This window comes from Epargyreus clarus, unplaced genomic scaffold (assembly GCF_041222505.1).
Source record: "Epargyreus clarus isolate Ecla_fem2 unplaced genomic scaffold, WU_Ecla_fem_2.2 ptg000021l, whole genome shotgun sequence".
NCBI classification, from domain to species: domain Eukaryota; kingdom Metazoa; phylum Arthropoda; class Insecta; order Lepidoptera; family Hesperiidae; genus Epargyreus; species Epargyreus clarus.
In genome coordinates, this window is record NW_027332228.1 from 12,484,148 (window position 1) to 12,504,300 (window position 20,153).

At 35.3% G+C, this 20,153-nt stretch overlaps 2 protein-coding genes across 2 annotated transcripts in view; one reads left to right on the forward strand and one right to left on the reverse strand.

Moving 5' to 3' along the window:
• spg (dedicator of cytokinesis spg) overlaps positions 1 to 20,153 on the reverse strand; it is a 59,655-nt gene that overhangs the window by 32,302 nt on the left and 7,200 nt on the right. The window lies entirely within an intron of this gene.
• Positions 363 to 18,908, forward strand: Inx3 (innexin 3). Its single transcript, XM_073084695.1, has 9 exons — positions 363 to 650; positions 5,661 to 5,849; positions 14,010 to 14,206; positions 14,983 to 15,105; positions 15,885 to 15,980; positions 16,140 to 16,250; positions 16,360 to 16,496; positions 16,741 to 16,888; positions 17,017 to 18,908. The coding sequence occupies exons 2-9, from the start codon at positions 5,687 to 5,689 to the stop codon at positions 17,200 to 17,202; spliced, it is 1,161 nt and encodes a 386-aa protein (XP_072940796.1). The 5' UTR covers positions 363 to 650; positions 5,661 to 5,686; the 3' UTR covers positions 17,203 to 18,908.

Consider the following 20,153-nt stretch of genomic DNA (forward strand, 5'->3'; position numbering starts at 1 on the left):
GAGGTAAGATAACGCAATAACCGTAAAATTTTTAAACAATTAATAAGCATATCCACAATATTTAAATATCGACATAATAACCGCAGTGTTAATTATACGCCGCAAGCAATTTTCACCCGTTAAAACCAGTAATCATAACAGCTTCTACAAAAAATTGGCGTACAAAACTTAAAAACGGCCACGGAGAAAACGCAAGTTAAGACGGACCGAACTTGTTCCCCGATGGATTCTGTCCGACTACTGTGCATTTACTCGGGTTTAGCGCGAGGGAGACAGACGATTTCAGATCACACGGCCGGCACGGGAGCGAGCGAGGCGGCTGTACGTGCGCACACGCCGCCAGAGTTCAGTAGTGATACACGCGCGAGTCGACGCGCAGGAGGCCGACCAAGTGCGCTTTCCAGTTCGTGTTCCCGACCCATGAGCAGCTGGTGTGCGGTGCGCCCGCCGCTTTTGCCACTCGTTTTACTCCAATAATTTGACTACACTTTCTGACGTATCCCGAATAATAATTATGACGTAAAACTGACGTGGAAACGCGGCACGATCGACGCGAGGCTGTGTTTGTTGTGTTGTGAATAAGAGACGAAACGTGTGGGTTTTTAATAAATCACTGGCGCTGTTGAAAAGTTACTGTTACTTTTGAAAAGGTAAGTTATGCCACAAAAGCTCAGGAGGTATTGGGACGCGCTAAGCGCCTATCGACGACGCGAGGAATGCAGTTTGACGGCATACATATGGGCATGTGCAGGAACAAAAGCCTTGTGCACAGTCATCGCGGGCTCGTATTTTTTGTTTTGCCCGCTTTCTCGCGAGGGCGGTTGGTTGTACAGGGTATATGAACGAAAATGACGTATAGTATGCAGGTTATGAATTAAACAAGTTATAAGGTGTCGGAAGGGTTTACACAGGTAGCGGCCGAGACCTCATTTACCTGAGCCTCGGGATGTACAGGGAAGGGACGTCGTTCCCTTTAACGGGAGTTTTATTTGAATAGAACGGACGGTCGGACTCAAAGATTATTATTTGCTTTACACTGATGGAATGCTTCTCAATTTAACGACTTGTTTTGAAATTATTTTTGGCACCGTAACGACATCGTAATGTGATTAGTCAATAAGTCATAATTTTCGAGAATAATCGATTAAATGGCAATAAAATCCATTTTACAAAAGGTACCGACGACTTTAATTACTATTAATTTACAAATGAATTCGGGGACATTCACGAAAGATTCTCGTGAATGACACGTTTGATAAATACTACCTGTTTAATTTACTTTGTACCCGGATACATTCTGAAGACAAATTAAATATAACGCCGTGTCTTGCTAACAAAGATATTTCCTTTAGTGGTTCATACTAATTCATGATTGTACCGAAAGATAAATTTGATACTACCCTTTACAACATATTCGCGGTACTCGATTACACAACATTTTTGAATGATTCAAATAACATAATAACATTCGAATGACTTAAGTAACATTGAATAGGGAAGAAACATTACCAGAAACCAATTTCGAGTGTATTTTCAACTATTTTGGTGTAAACGCTGTTCACGTACACATCAAACAGTTCAAAATACGAATTCCTAACAGGGCCGTATTTAAATAACAAATGGCATACATGAGACGCGACTAGGAAATAATGGAGTTCCCAGCGCGTACGGGTATTGGACGAAAGGGGCATATCTTTAACAGGTCGCATGCATGCATTGGATTCAGATTCTTGTCACGGCGCATGAACACCACCTGCATCGGCGACCATTCTAAGCGTTCCACGATAACCCCTATCCCTCATCACAAAAACGTTAAAGTATTGTTGTAAGAAGAGTTGGAAATGTACATTTGTATGAATTATTATTAGTCGGTTCATACTTATTTGCAATGTAGTGATACAACTAAATATGGAATGGAAATATTTCTTTGAATCAAATTTAGAAGATCGATAGATTGTTTAATATTCTTGTGAATGTTCGTAAATTAATAACAATAAATATTAAAAATATACCTGTAAAGATTGATCGTATTTTTTTTATTACGATTTTATCTGTACACATCTTAGATAGAAGTTGTTTTATGTCTAAAAAGTTGGTTTTACTGATGAGGTCTTGGTAACCAATAGGTAAGTTGGATCAGGATGACTTGTTAAAACTTATAAGGAAACATTCTAGGATTATTTACTAAAAAGTCGACACCCAAAACTTAAGTATGTATCTACCTATATTTTGATAAATTTCATGTTTTATAAATAAAACAAATAAAAAGTTAGAAAGTAATAGCTTGAAATCTAAGATATTATTTTATTGCTACATTATAAGAAATACCGACCTAAAATACAACATTTCTTCAATCACTATAGATTATATTATACATTATATAGACACAGCTGCAAAGTTATCTAATACTAATAAAATATAATGTACTTACTATGCTAGTAACGACATGTCGATTATTACTACTACTATGCTTTTTACTAATGATAATCAATAAGAAATAAAGCATCTTTATCCAAAATTTGATAAAGTACGTTCAAATCGATCAACTTTTGCCATAACTCCGTTACACACGTACGGAACTGGATCACACATAGATTTATTACACTTCGGCGGTAACAGTTTTGATGAAGACAATGGCAATGCAAATGAGGCCTTAGACTAGTTCGAAAGCTAATAAAAGCCTCCTCATATCGTATGCAGCGCGCGCGATATCAATTAACCCGTACGTGAATTACAATGCGCGACTTGTTTACGAATCTTTCGAGCGCATCTGTAACTTTGACCTTAACTTAATAACGGCATATTGACAACATATGTGGGCGATATTGCGTCACAATTTGGCCAAAGAGGAACCGACGAGGCTTACAAAGATCGTTGCCATTTTAATACCACGTGTGGGGTTTAATATCTTAATACCATCTGTTGTAATTGTAGGGTTGATTCATGCAAGTAACATTTAAATCATACTTTATTTTTCATTACGTGATAAACATTGTATTGATTGGGTTCGTATAGATATACAACACGATCCGGTATAATGTCTCAACGATTACCTCAAGAGTTTAATATAATATAGAACAAATATTGTTTACATGAGCGTCAACTTGTATGAAACCCAACCCCGCACGGCTAGCGCAACCGCAAGGCGAGTATATCCGTATCACTGGATGTTCTATCGATGACGAAAAACACACGATAACCATTGACGGACAGCGGATGCGATTACCAATGACAAATATGCCAACCGTACACACATAGTAATTTATATATAGCACGATGCGTACTACACGTGAATTCCCATAGATTCAACGAGGTAAACTGTGTGGGTGATACAGTCAATGGATGTTAATTACGTCCGACAGAAGACGTCACCGACCGTCGACCAACTGCAGGCCGCGAAGCCGCGGGCGTGATTCGTGTTGCACGTTATTACTAAAACGACAATCCACTATTCATCCGTGTTCAGATCTCTACGTTACCTAATGATTGCATCGATCGCTCACCAAGTTTCGACCGTTTCGATTCAAACGACACGTCGTGCTCGTCACGCTTTTACTCCTCACCTTAAAAAAGTTTATTATCGGAGTTCCGATAATGCGTTAGAGGTGTATAGATAATGCTTACAAGCGGTCGGGATTCCTTTCCCACGAACGGGTTGCGGGTATCATATTATAGTGATGCTCATACTGATGCTCTCGTGTGGTAATTAATGTCCATTCGGGACCAGTCGACGCGTGCCGACCGACATGAGAACAGCAGCTGTTAATCGTACACGCCTAAGCTGTTATCTGAACGCTACTCACTGTATTAGTTGTTTACTTAATTTAAATTGAATAAATAATCATTGATACGTTTATGACATTTGGCAATTAGGCATCATTGAGGAAATTTCCAATTTAAAGATAATTTAAAATAGCTGGTAGTTTAAAAGATGATGATTGACGGCATGCAGGAGTACAGTTAACGAAGGCACAAAGGATTCTCGGATGTTTCTTACAAGAGCCTATGTCAGGCAATGCTATAAAGAGTTTCTCTATAACATTTTTTTTGTATTTGTTAAATAATGAAGTGACTAAGGCAAACAAACCAATAATTCTATTACAAATTGAATATTGACATAACTCCTTAAATTAATTTCATTGCAAACTAGATGAGATTATATGCCACACAAGAAAAAAAACTAGTAGTAAGTCAAGTAACGATTAGTTACATAAAGCGTTTAAATCACGAGCGGTTCGCGAATTCTTAAACCGGTGGGACCGTAAATAATACTACCAGAACGGCAAGCGAAATATGGCGCGACGCGCGGTGCGAGCAAAAATTGTCGCTTAGCAAAGTTTACCGGTAAACTGGTTTCCACATAAAATTCGCGTTGCCACGCGATGCATCAGCCAGGTTTGAGGGAGGTAAGGCCAGAGGGGCCCGCGGGGGGCAGGGGAGGTTGAAAACGCAGGAGGCGGACGAGCTGCGGTCGGTCGACGACCCGCCGCATGCCCTGCGCCGGCGCACCATTCGCCTCCGCCGCGGTCGGAGCCGATCTTAACATGATTACGAGATCGTTAGCAAATTTTATGAAAATTTACATTTGTTATTACCTTGTTTGACCGCATAATTTAAAATGAATAGTAGCGCTAAATAACATGGATGTATATCCAAAACTTCATCTTAAGTATGTAAAGATATCAGTACAATTTACAAATTCTACAACTTTTGGTAAATTACTATTAAAAACATCTTTATAGATCTCGATGAGAAGACATTAACTGCAATATAAAATATGGCACAACTTATATTCATCAACTACAACCGCATTCTTAAGGTCATTTCCATATATTTTTCTATTAAATTCTAGTCCCCTACAAACGAGCTAAACATATTATCTTGAGGACAGACGACACCGCGTAGGAACGGGATCAAGAAGACGTCAAGGTTGTATCCATTTGTGACGATTACCTCCTAGTCTTGCATTCATTCAGACCCGCATAGAGACATTTTCTATTTGCGACTAACATCGAACGACACGATATAAAACTCCAAAGAAAACGACCATAATGAGACTTAATATAAATAGACGAAGTGATGATCCTATAACAACGAGCGAACTGGTCAAACCGTGAAGAAAAAATATTACTTTATAAAAAGCGACGGACCCGAGTGCCTAATGCGGGGCGTGGGCGAGAGGTAGCCGCGTCGTTAAATTTTATGTGTGAGGTCATTGATTGAGAAGACATAGCTTTGGTACTTCCTTCTATGTATCTATTATGAGCAGTCTCGTGTCACACGTAACGGTTTAAAATTCCTATAAATATTTCTAATGCCGTATTAGGAAACTGCCTTACTTGGGTGAGGCATTGTGTATCAATAAAATTCTAGCGTGAGTAAACATTGATAACAAAGCAAATATGGAATAGAGACAGCTGTAACACATTGATAGAATCAAAATTGAACGCATTAAAGTTACCGTTTATGTTCTAATTTGGTATGGGAAGCGCATGGCACTTGTCACGACGCTCCTTTGGACGGACGCGATTTATTTATAGTAGCCCCTAACTATTGTGTTTGTATCTACTGTTTAATTTATAGATGTTTTAAAATAAAACGGCGGGAATAAGGATTCTAAAGACGAAGCTCGACTAATTTAATTTTTTTTTGTGTTTCAGGCATAACATAAAGAAGTTAATTCAAGATGGCGGTATTCGGCTTGGCGTCTGCTGTAGCGGGCTTCGTGAAAGTCCGCTACCTAATCGACAAGGCTATCATCGACAACATGGTTTTCCGAATGCATTATCGAATCACATCTGCGATCATGTTCCTGTGTTGCATCCTTGTCACCGCCAATAATCTCATTGGTGAGTATCACATATTAAAATATTGCTCAATATCTTTATCTATTCAAATAATTAACTAATTTGTTCATACATCTTAGGTACAAGTACATTAGTAAACTATTAACATAAATAACGAAAACGTATTTATCAATTCTATTACGATCACTCTTAGAAAAAAATGTGAAAGTACATAAGTATAAGAATAGTTAAAATGCAAACAGTAAGTGTAGCGAAAGTCATTTTATTATGCGCTTACTAATTGAAGAGACCGGTATTGTTACTTACGGCTAAATCTATTCTATTGACCCATAAACCTGAGACCGAATGACCCAAACATACGTAGAAGTAACTGTCTGTCTAGTGATTTTGTGAACCACCGTAAAGTTAACGTGAGTCATTTCAGTTCATTGTTCAGCGGCGTCAGGACACCATCTGTATGTAACAGTTACCCAAATTGAGACGTCATGATCAAATTGGTTGTTCACACAAATACTGAGGCGTGGACGTACGTGATAAGGTTAAAATCATTGAAGCGAATCGGGCCAGTGAACCTATTGCACCTATTACGAAAGATTTTGACCTGTCTCGATTTACAATCGCTGAATTTAGAATTGTCGCGAAGGACGTTTAAAGGAAATTGAATACACATTGTCGATTGAGAAAATATGAAACGTCACTTTTGTGTTTATAAATAGATGATGCTTACACAGAGTTTCTGTTACGTAGCTTGTCTGTCAATTGTGAAATTGCAATTATATAAATTACATGATAATAAATTAGTAGATGTGAACTATGCACCATTTGATAAAACTTAGGTACAGGATGAATTAATAGGGACCATGTGGGTCAGGTAATGCTAATTGAATAATGTTTGTAATTAATATCTTGACTAGGTCTAGGCATCTAACCGTATCCCATATTGAAAGCTTCGAAAACAATATCCTATTTCAATAATACCGGTTTTTCTTCTTAAAATGTTCTTTAATGATATTTTTTTACACCATAAATACTAATATTATAAATGCGAAAGTTTACTTTAATATCTGTTTGTTTGTTACGCTTTCACGATTTTGAAGATTAAATCAAGAAGATGGATATAGAGTATAGGATGCACCTCTAAGGGTCTTATACAAACTTTCGTTTCGAACCGTAACTCCATTGAATAGTAGTAGAATATTAATTAATGTTTTAAAAAATTGTAAGGGTTACAATAAAAAATCTAATTACTTTAAATAATAACTTATATGGCAAAGTAAACCGACAATGAATTATAATTGTACAATACGGCAAAGTAATAAAAGAAACAATGTTGTATTGTTTTTCTTAAATTTATTAAACTTGTGTAATCAATTGTTCAATATTATGTCCGTTGTTCTAAATACGCAGCTGGACTAGCAGTCTTAAGAATTGAGCCACATTCACATGATTACTAATACCTATCTTTCCCATATAAATAAATCCTTCGATTCGAGATTCTCAATTAATCGCGAAAACACTTTTTTAATTTTAATTACAAATAGGTTGCCTATATATGTATTGCGACTGATTTTAATCATTGACCGCGTAAGCTGTAATTAATATCGTCGTCCTGCGTTTCATATCAACTTATGGCATGTAGGTACTTATATCATGCGCAGGTGTGCTGCACACATCTCGCGCTTTAAGGTTCTGCTCTTCATTGTATATAGTACCTACAACTGATTACTAATAATTAATACCACCTATCTATGTAACTGTATGATTCAGATCTTTAATTAATAACTTACAATTGTTTGCTTCTATTATTTGTGTTATATTAAATTACGAAATAATTAATTTCACTAAAAAACTGTCTTGATCAGTAATACCCGTATCTACTGGATCCATTATTTAATAAAATTTGGATGTCTAAATTAGTTAATTTGATAAACTTGTTCATTCACCTTAAATACTATTTCACTTCCAGTTCTAAATCTATATCCTTACATTCGATCACGTAATATTTTTTCTAATATAACATCGAACTTTCAAACAGTGATACAGAGTTTACGAGCAAAAAAATAATTGTTGTAAACAAAAACCATTAAACGGTAGCTCTAACTTTAATATGGACTAGTGTCAAGTGGCTACTTAAATATAATTCAAACTTTATTTCAAAAATCTTAAAATTGTGTCACTCTTAACAAAAAATGTTTCACGTTTAAAATTTCTTCAACATACCGCTATCACACAGCAGCTGAACTCATCTTAATGTGCACCATATTCAAGTGGTATTAGTACCTACCTACTTGAAACACGCATCACCACACCATGTTTATGATCGCGTTATCGCGTGCCCCTCATTTGTGTTACCGACGTAAACACTACTTAATCAACGCTTAGGAACCAACTCGACCACGGAAATATCTCTAGTGATTTTACCTGTTTCTATACAATTACTATCTTCTTTATTTTCATCATCTTTCGAGTAATTTCTACCTGTTTTCCTGTCTTCTGCATTGTTTTGTTTGAAAAACGTTTTTGTTACTATTATTCTCAGTCTGTAACGGGATTTCGAACCGAAGTAGAGTGCCAATTTTTGGCGGTAAAAAATTGTATTACTTTTTATATTGTTCGTTGGTTCTTTATTAATGTTTTTCTCGTCTTTCGCTCAATACTTTCAAAATAATTGATTGGCAAAGATATTATATAAGTACTGGTAGTATAACAGTTTGATGGAAAGTTTAATATAATTCTTTAACTCTTGCCTTCCATGACATTCGAGTTGACTCCAGTAGGTAGGTAGATTGAACGAGTTGTAATTATAACTAATTGGCGCGATAATTATTATCGAGCGGAGTATAACAACTGTGAATTAAACAAAGATGATCTATATTAACAATTTAAATACGCATTTGACCTCTGAGTGCTGTATATATATTTTATTATCGTGAAATTACGAGTATATACAAATTTTGTAAGTTTTTGTGATATTCGTAGATGTATATTGTAGGTATAAGTATCTAAATAATTGTAATAGTAATTTAATTTTATGTAACATGAAATTCAATACAAAAATAGCAAGTGATTATTTTACTGACAAGTAATGAAGATTTTATAATGTTACGTACGCAGTTATGCATTTTTATGAATTAGTCATGAAATACAGGATGCATTATAGCCTTGTGATCGCGCTTAAGACCTTTGTCACCGATATGTTAGGACGTGTCATCTTGTTTGCTGTACCTACATACCTACCTACATAATAGTTGCAAGGCAAACAGTATAAAGTTCTCATTGCGTTAGGTCACGTTCGTTACAAATATCGCCTAGGATTTGCATTGTGGCACTTATCCATTCGTTATGTTATTAAACATGGGTGCGAACTTGCTAGTTAAGCCTGTTTAATCTTTGTAAGTATAACTTAACTGTTGTAGGTAGGTAGGTGCATACATGATTCAGTAAATTTTTGTAATGCTTTGCGCGAATAGTCACTTAATCAACGTGATATTAGGTCATTGCCGCCTATTAGTACCTGTAACCACTAAATTATGTCGATCACATGTGTTGCTATGCTTGATGACCAGTTGTAATGCCTCATAAGAATATCTACGGTACCAACGATACATTACAACACATCATAACAAAATAAGGAAACTAGTAAAAATAATTGAACAAGTCTGGCGAAGGTGGTGTCACAATCTATCTAATCAGAAAGAGTTTAATCCCGATATGTATTACCGGTTCCTTTTTGTACTCCTAAGTCAGGACTGATTAGGCAGTCTCATACTAAAACAGTGGGTATTTCTACTTATATTACTTCCTGAAATATTGAAGCAACGATTGTAAACTTGTGACTTCATCTTCAAAGAGATTACGACCGACATTAAATATCATTTATATAAACAGCCAGTCGTTTAGGCCAGAAGTGGACAAATGCTAATGCATGTTCTATTTCAGGTAGGGCAATACGGTCAGTTGACATGATAGATTCAAATTATTTCCTAACATTAAACTGTTAATACCGCGGACGGGATATCGCGTATCTGCTTCTATGAAACAAACGGTGTATACGATCTTATATAATGGCCGTGTTGTTGTTTACCACCTACACCAGTGGGATCACACGAGACCAGTTTAAACTGGGAAGGTTATGTAGATTGAAACTAATTTTAAAAATATCAGTTGCATAATCGTGACCAGGTTTCATAGTTTCATAGAAACTGGAATCATTGAAGGTACTTTATATACAACATAAAATAATGTGCGAAAAAATATTTTTTTTATGTTGAGTGAAACTTAATATTTAACTTTTGGTATGTGGCAATTTGATTTTCCTTCTCTATGCATACTTATTACGTATACTAATATTTAAAACATCCACATTCTCCATATGCTGCTTTTGGGACTGCTTTTGATTTATTAATCTTTCTTGGATCTTATTCCTCAATTCCATTTGATCTTTAACCATAATAATTATGTCATTGCTAATGTACATCCAACCATCTAACGCCCAATCAGCTCTTAGTAACAAAAGTGCAACGTTGCAATACGTGATGTCTAAACACAGTTGAACAATCACATCAGGCAGCCAGGTGTTGGTAATCATAACACCATGCCTCGTAGATAACGTGGTCCGTTGCTATGGGATCTGTTATGGCATTATGTTAACGATTGATTTATCGTTGGTAGTAAAGCAGTTGTAAGTAGGACAACGTGGTACAGAGCACAATGCGATCAATATGCGATAGATTTTACAATGAAAGGCAACATGGAAAGAGTCGTGACAACCCTAAGTGCAGATATAGATTAAAGGTAGATATAGTTTTGCTGTTCCTATGAATCAGATCAAATATTATTTCAATTATATTTTAGATCGGTTATAGATATTTATATGTCGCACTGACCATTAACATCAGATTTATTTGATGTAATAGACTCATAAACAAACTGTTGGTAAAGGACCGTTTAGTTCCTTACTACTTTTGCGAATAAGATCAAAGGATAACGTAATTACTACTAAAACTGGTATACGCAATATTACCATGAACAAAACTTTTAAACATTCGAGTCCTATTTGAAGTAAAAATACATTAAAGGCATTCAAGTACATCCTTTGAAATGAATTGAGGTACGAGGTAGGTAAACTCGTAAAATATAAACGTAGTAAACAAAAACCTCGATTATCTCGTGATGCGGCATAAACTCCACGAGCCTAAATTATGTAACGATTCAAATAATCGCTCATTCCAGCAAAACCTCAACATAGTCAGAAACACTGAGCAAAATATTCACGATACCTCGCGACCCCGATTATTCAGTGGCGAAATAACATTTTGTAATATTATGGTTGTTACAATGATTAGTTTCACGTAAGTAGTTATGGTGGTCTAGGAGCATCGGCGGAGAATAAGTACTGACTTCACAAGCGTATATTTTTGGATCAGTGTTTTACGATCATATTTCTCGTTTTTCCAGCAACAATGATAAATTAAAATGAGAGAAAGCGTTGCAACATCCTCAACAATAATATTTTTGTAGCCTTAACCTGAATCCGGTTATTGTCTGGGTGTTCTTGAATTACTTCTCATTGTAATATATAGAATGGGTGTTCATCCAATTCCACAACTTTTCCCAATGCATGTTTATCTTCTAAAGCGCACTCGCTTTGTTCCGCAGTATGGCAGGTTTTCACATTCGTACAAAGTAGTACACAATGATATGGAGCTCTAAAAATAATTCCTGCAACTGATATTGCACATTACAATAGCTCCTATTGCCCCATAACATTGACGATGACATATTTGGTAGCTTATTGGTTACTTTATATAATAAAGCCATATGTGCGCACTTCAGCCATAAAAATTGCCATTTAATATAAAAGCATCGAGTGTTCAGCGTTGATCGAAGTTTGCCGTGACCCAGTATAACGTAACAGCCCACGGCTATACGGGCAGTTTAAGTAAAGCCCCTTATCACATGTGTCGTTCATACCTGCGGTTAACTTATTACCATTTAACGGTACTCGGAGCTATAGACGCCCTATATTTTATTTATTTCACACCCATAGCACGTGATTATTAGGTGCTAAGGATACTATTATTGTATTTTTCATGTGAACTAGGCGATGAATGGGAAGTCACGAATTTTGCTATACACAACCCATATTACAGAAACTTGTACTCTGTTACCATAGCATTAGGACAGTAATATTCGGTAACTTGATGCTGATAGCAGACCCTAATTCAATGATGAATGGTCTAACACTTGTAACTATGCTAATTGGCCGTAGTAGAACAATTAGCAAGCATGTGACTTTTGCTAAATTAACGCCCAACGTCTAAGTAATTATTGTGACAAAGTGCACAATGCAATACGGCTGTTGCTGAGGCATTTGTTTGTCTTTTATTATGTTGTCGAAACCTCCCATTATTCATATAAATATACGTTCATTTGGAATATATGATGATTTAACGTTACAATTTTAGACCTGTAAATAATAACCATCAACGCCATAAATTTCCCTTTAATTACATTACTTAATTCATTTAAAATATTTCCAATCTCTATCTACATTCTACACTATTAAAGTATGCCAATTTGCATAAATAGACAAGTTTACCATTTGTAATAATTTTATATTCGTATATTTATTTACAAAGACAGAAATAGTTCTCTGTGTTTACTGGCGCTTTATCGAGTTTTGCGTCCCCAAAACTTGTAAGTACTATGAAATTTCAATATTTACCGTCGATACGCTTATCTGTCATACAATTCAAGTACCTATAATGAAGACACGTCATGGAAGTCCTGGATGTCATTGGAAACTCAGTTCTTTTTGTGGTGATTGACTATAGATTCCATTTAGATCAATGTCGACCAAGCCCATTTACCTTATGCGTTTATTCCATCGTGTATTTAGGAGCAATCGTGTTACACATATCGTTTTGACATTCATTTGTGAACAAGATCCGCGGTTCAGTTACTCATAAATATTTACACGCGTGGAATACATTAAGGAATATTATATTTTCTTGAAATGCGTGAACAATTGCGCTTTCTAGGAAAATTGACGTGGTTTTAAATATAAAGCCTTCGGGGAATAACTGATCCGCTTTAGATTTATTCTTAAAATAAAGGTATCATTTAATTGCAAGAATTGGTGGATGTTTTGTATTTTGCAATTCTTAGTAAATTGATTTAAAGTTCCTACGTAGTTTATTTTACCACACACTTGAGGAAGCAGAAAGGTCTTTACGAAATTAATTTAGTAGTTTGGCTTGATTAAGTATCCCAGTGGATTGTGCCACTAATATACCAGGTATACACTTGTGAACATTAGCAGTTATACAGGTGAGAACTCCTCTTTAGACAGACTAGTTCATAGCTTCATAACGAGTTGCTAGGGAGCTAATTGGAGCATTCCGTCGTCATCGCCAATCATCTACATAACAGGATCTTACGTAGGTGTGCGATATCACTAGCAATTATTGCCATCTGTACGTATCTAGTTTCATTCATTAAAAAACGTATCCCTCACTGGGGGCAAGGTGATTACAGTCACGGCCGTTACAATTGGCGCAGGTAGGGGCAAATGCAGTACGATTAGTCTCGACAGACTCTACTATCGTCATCCGCTGTGCCCATTGATGCAATGTCGAGGGCACGTGAGAAGAATTACACCAAACGCTCCCTATATTATCACGTAACTATTAACGCAGCCGCCGGAGCTTCCTTCCTTTCCTCGGCAACTAAATAACAAATTATATCACTTTTAATTGTTGCTTGATACAGTTTGGTAATTGTATGACAAGATATGTCCTACACTACTTCAATTTGATTATGAACAATTGTAGACTTTACAACACTTAGTTGTTCTAGACCTATTTTAGTAAAATCATAGCGGACCTACAAAACTTCATAGAGGACTCTTGAATGAACTTCATTACTGTAGATAGAAAAACGTCATCTTGCAATGTAAATTGCCACTTGTGTGGTTAAGATGACGCGAATGCTCTCAAGATTCATTCATTATTGTCGATCAAGTAAGGCAGACATTACGACAAGTAATCTTAGACTTCTACAAAAGCAATTTTTTTGGCACAGGAAACAGGCATAAACTTACGGGATCTTTTTGTTTACAGCAGGTCGAAGATATTTGTAACCAACCATTTCTTCATAAGCTACTTGCAAATTTAATCAAATCCTAATTTCGTCTTCCAGGTGACCCGATTAACTGTATCAACGACGGTGCCGTCCCCGGCCACGTACTGAACACCTATTGCTGGATCACGTACACCTTCACTCTACCCTACTCCGGGGCGAAGGGCATGGTGCACCCCGGGCTGGGCAACGACTATGAAGAGGAAAAGCGTATCCATGCTTACTATCAATGGGTGCCTTTCATGCTGTTCTTCCAGGTAAGATTTACTCATATATTTTATAACTCAATAGAAACATTAAAAGATAAGTAAAATACTAGATTATACACACAAATTTTATCAATGAGGATCTTTTCCCTATAACATTTGCAGTGCATTGGAATCTAAATGAGACAATCTGCAAAACAAGTAATCTAAAATAGTTTTCAACCGAAGATAAGACTGAAATTCAGGGTTAGTTATAGACATTAATAGGCCCATGGATAATAAATGATAATAGTGAATTCGATCTCTGGTATTTATCCGTTGTCTAATGTATAGGTACTACCTTTTTAAAACAAGGACAAACCGAACAAATTAGCCTTTGACAGACTAAGTCCGTCATCGTTTAAACAAACATTTCGCAATGTCATCACAAATGATCCTATCGCCCAATTGAAAAGAGCAATCTATGAATTACCTCAACCTCTAATTACATTTTTGTGTTTGCATCAAATCGAGCAGTTATATGTTCATTACCGCATAAATTCATAGCGGCGTCAATATTTTCGAGCCTACCGTTTTCATTATTAAATTTCACTTAGTCAACATTATTCACTATAAACTGTGCTGAATATGTGGCACAATGAGGTGGCACCAAGTCGTTATGAATAATAAGGCTAAGAATTCAATGCATTAAGCAATGTGAGAGGTCTTTCTTTCAACAAGTCAATGACTCTAGATAGTCACCAGTTATATTTATTTCATAATTCATCCAATTACCACTCGGCTACATATGAGAGGAAATATTTCAAATTTTTGTTCTAAACTTTCAGGGTCTGCTGTTCTACATTCCTCACTGGATCTGGAAGAACTGGGAGGAGGGCAAGGTCCGCATGATCTCGGAGGGTATGCGCGGAACCCTGGCCACCATTGCTGATGATAAGACGAACCGACAGGTAACATAATAACACATCTTCATAAAATCATAAAACTTTTTCTTATTCAACGGCTGGATTCTAAGTCAAAATTTGTGTACTTTCATGAGTCGTCCCAATAGTTCTTATGAGTATCAACGCGTCTTTTACTGTATCGTAAGTAGGTCACAATCTTGAAATTGTTTACAGCCGACAGTGACCACTTAACATCAGGTACAACGTATGCCCGAGTTATTAACAACATATATAAAATAATACGTTCATACACTTCGGCATGTCATATATACTGGCCTCATCAATTGGTACAATTGAGATAAGGCTCCGTGACTAATGAAGCTTGATGTCCCTTATAATTGACCCGAACATCTTTGTTACGTAATGAGATGGTATTGATGCTGTAAAATGTTACAAGTTTCTTTATAAAAGCAGTATTTTTTAAGATATGAAAATTAGTTTATTGTCATTAAGAATCATACCAAGAAAACAAGTGTAAACGAAATTTATATATGATAGGTACATCACACTTCTCCCAATCATTAATGGTCTTAAGAATGATCAATATTAACTATTTTTGGCCTACCGCAAAGCAAAATTTATCAATTTAAGCAGGAAAAATTGACTAGTTTCGACCTTTAATACACAAACATTAGTAAAGACTAATTTGAGTTACTGACGACAGTAGGTGAGTTTTTTATTTCTTCACTCTGTTTAAAGTAGTTTCCCTCGTACTGTACGTTTATCAAACATATTGTTATTACACAACTAATTCCCTAAGCATATATAATTCCGTTTGTTTCCAGAATCGACTCGTCCAATATCTCCTAGACACGCTCCACATGCACAACACATATTCCTTCGGCTACTTCTTCTGCGAGTTCCTAAACTTTGCTAACGTTGTAAGTATGAAACTCATTTTTGTCTCTTGAAATCAGGTGTAGTTATATATTAGTAATATTAAAGTGATAATAGCTATCATTTTATAATGACTTAATGATTCAAAAAATCTAATTCTTATATGGTTTACGGAATTTTTATAACCGGTTCATATATTACAGGTTGGCAACATCTTTTTCCTGGACACATTCTTGGGTGGTGCTTTCTTGACATACGGAACGGATGTCGTGAAATTCTCAAACATGAATCAAGAGCAACGCACGGATCCTATGGTATGCAAAAAGTATACGAAGAAAACAATCTATGAACAACACATTGCCTGCGAACATTCGTAACTTTCCTATTTGAAATTTAATTTAACGCTTTCAATTTTTCTTTCAGATTGAAGTATTCCCAAGGGTAACAAAGTGTACCTTCCACAAATTTGGTGCTTCTGGAACAATCCAGAAACATGATGCCCTCTGCGTTCTCGCGTTGAACATCCTCAACGAGAAGATATTCATCTTCCTTTGGTTCTGGTAAGAATTTACAATCAATTAAGTAGTGCCTTTTAATTACATGAACCCGGATTATACACTTTACAGAGATAAATATTGTAGCACTTAAAATAATCCTTGGCAAGGTAAATGAACTTGACTTCCTTACTGAATCATGATCGTGAATTGCAAAATTAGTGTGCCTATTGTATTTCCTTGTTAGAGTAAATAAACATTTAATTGTGCTAGCTTTAAGACCTTATTACAATGTTTCTTCTTATAACAGGTTTATCATTCTGTCGGTGGTGACTGGTCTCGCTTTGGTGTACTCGGCCGCTGTCATCCTGTTGCCGAGCACTCGCGAGACCATTCTGAAACGTCGGTTCCGCTTTGGTACTCCTAATGGCGTTGAAGCGCTAGTTAGAAAGACTCAGGTATGTTCTTATATTTTAGTTGATTTTTAATTGAAGCATCATAACAAGGTCATTACAGTTTAAATTACCGCAATTAAGAATTATAAAACCATTGTGTGAATCCTGTATTTAATTTGTATCCTTTTTAGGTCGGTGATTTCCTACTTCTGCACCTCCTCGGCCAGAATATGTCCCTGCGAGTGTTTGGCGAGGTACTGGACGAACTGTCACGGCGGCTTCACCTCGGCTCTAATCCTCCTTCCGCACCGTCTACACTAGAAATGGCGCCGATCTATCCTGACATCGACAAGTTCTCCAAGGAGACCGAGACGTAAGCCTACTAGATTTAGTAACGAGCAATACGCCTTCTATATACACGACTTGGTACCAAATGCCTCAACTACATTCTTTGAGAAATCATCGATAGTAATTTTTGATATTATACAATTGGTCTCAGAGTTAAGTATTTTTCTCAAATCATGCAGTCGAGTCATGCATGGCGATTTTTGTTCCTTCTTTTAAGGGCGTATTGTTCCAATTTAAGCGTCGACGGACGCTCATATTGCCAGTTGCTATTTAGTAACATGTTATAAATTTATCGCAAAATATCGAATATTCATGACATTCCTTTATTGTAGGCAGCATGTTAACTATAGATTGTTGAGATGTCAGCCACAGTTTGCCTTTAATAAGCCTGAGCTTTAAATTTAGGTCTCAATGACGTGTTTAGAGTAAATGTTTATAAACGATGTGTATTAGTGGAAGGTTTGTGAACTTTAATTATAATAGTTGAACTTTGAAGAGCATTGTACACTTGAAATTGGCGAATTTATTTCTATTGACAAAATTGTTAGAGAAGACTGTTAATTGTTTTAGAAAAATGCATTTTACTGTTGGCTGTTAACATCCATTTATTCCTAAATCATTAAAGATAAATATTAGGGAATAGGTACATTACATCTACACGATATTCATGTATTATAGTTGTAGATGGTTGTAGAACTATAGCATGTGAGAGGACTAATTTCCTTATAAAGATAATCGTTCTAGACAACAACAGAATAAACGTTCTAGATGCGGTTTAAGTATTATTGGCAAATATAAAGTGCATATCATTCGCTCAAAATATCTGTAGCAAATAAAAAGACATATTTACACTTTACAATATGTAACTAACCTATCGATTTTCCTTTATGAACGAATGAAGACAGTATAAAAATGACAATAAAATTATACAAATTGTTTTATTACTTTTTTAATATTAAGATGTATTTTACGTATTAAGGTTCTATTCTTTGTATCGATAAATGTTTTTTAAAAAGGCGGTCATGTTAGTACAAAGTGTCCATTTGTAGTTTGCAACACTCGACCCGCCTTTTACGTTAATGAAATCATAATAAAAACTATATAATATCAAATAAAACAATTTTAGCGTAAGTAATAAGTGTTAGAATAAAATTGTTGGTGCAAAGACAAGGTGTTTACTGATGATGAATGTTATTATACTCATGTAATTTACGATACGTCGTGCCATTGTAATCGGTAATAACTTTCGGGAGCATGAAATCTTGCGCCAGGCTTGCATTTCCTTAGTATATTACGAGACATTCGCCATTCCATCGGGCCTGTTGTTTTCGCTAAATATTTAGTATTAGTTTAGGACGTTCTCAGTCAATTTAGCCATATGTGGACGGGATGTATTCGGTGGACTTCCATGAATCTCGGGAACAATTCTTCCATATCAGTAATGTTAGCAAAATAAGCCCCAGTATACTGATGTAGAATATGTAAGTGGATTTTTAATGAATTACTATGTATTTACTTTTTAACATTTGATAATATTCTATTTTGCTATACATTGATTTATTCTATTTTCTATGAATTATATTTTATTTTTAAGAACCAGCTTGGTATGATCCATCATTCCTTTGATATTATATTATTTGCATGTGTTAGTTAAGTTAGACTGCTCTTGTGACAAATCGATTGTAATTTTGATTCTATTGACTCTACAGAAATTAAACAAATTTCATAAATAAAAGTTGTTTTATTTAATACCTTCATCCACAATCCAAATTATAGTGAAATTGGAAATAATAATAAAAGTTCAAATTTGATATGATAAGACGCACACAAACACAAAGAATAAATAGAGACACTACTTAACTTTTTATTAAAAATAAGTATTTTAATTTGGATTATTACCTTACTGGTAACAATTTACTAGATTGGTACAATGATATTAGGTTAACTAGATACTAATTAATTTAGTAGAAGCAAATGAAATCTTATTAAATAATTATATTATGTGACGATAACGACTTAGTTTAGTTTCAATTGCAATATTACCTAAATAGTTAAAAGCACCCAATTTTTTCTTATAAATTAATAAATAATGATAATAGGTAATCAATTAGGAAACAAAGTAGTATTGAATATTAATTTATGATCAAGTCTTAGTCGCAGTTTGTAACTTAAAAAGGGACTTAACAAATAATATTGTTTTAATCAATAATAATGAGATACGTAATTAATTCATTATAGCCGTTACAACTCATGTACACAATATACCTACCAAATTTATTTCAATAATTAGGCTTATTAATTATATACCTTTGTATACCCATTAAGTAGGTATATAACGCTATTTGTTAACGCATAAAAATTTATAACCTACCCCATATAAAACACAACATCACGTAAACCCACCGCGGCCCATTGCACAAAATCCTTTTCCTTATTGCCTACACGAGCACAAAACACCGGCCCCCATTGTTAGTGGCCAACCACAAAACAATACACGCCAGGTGCCGAACGTAAAATACAAACCATACATAATACACTTCCAATTTCAACAAAAAATATGTCAGCCCTTAAATTTCATCAACTGTACCAACAATCTGTCAGAACAATTACTTTGGGGCCTCTACATAAAATGTCATGTATTTCAATGGACAAACTTTATGAAGTAAATTTTATTTTAGCTAATATTTGTACAGGGGAAGCCTGTCAATGACAATTGTTCTAATAAAGACATTTAAATTATCTTAAATAGGTATTAAAATCATTTAAATATTAAAATTTACAAAATTCTTCAAATTGTGTAAAAGTGATCGAATTAACTTAGAAATCATTTTAATTAACTTAAAATGTACGCTGAATTACTTATTTTGAAAATAGCGGCAATGCTAAAAACGGCTGTGAATAAAACTTTACTAACGTGAGGTACGTTAAAAACAAGAGAAAGCAAAATTTTGTCAACAGTTCTTCATCTTAAGAGCCTTTT

What these genes read in the sequence shown, in the direction of transcription:
- Inx3 (XM_073084695.1), top strand. Translation starts at nt 5,687, where the DNA reads ATGGCGGTATTCGGCTTGGCGTCTGCTGTAGCGGGCTTCGTGAAAGTC. An exon ending in CTTTCATGCTGTTCTTCCAG is followed by an intron (nt 14,207 to 14,982) that starts GTAAGATTTACT and finishes CTAAACTTTCAG; the next exon opens with GGTCTGCTGTTCTACATTCC. An exon ending in TCCTAAACTTTGCTAACGTT is followed by an intron (nt 15,981 to 16,139) that starts GTAAGTATGAAA and finishes CATATATTACAG; the next exon opens with GTTGGCAACATCTTTTTCCT.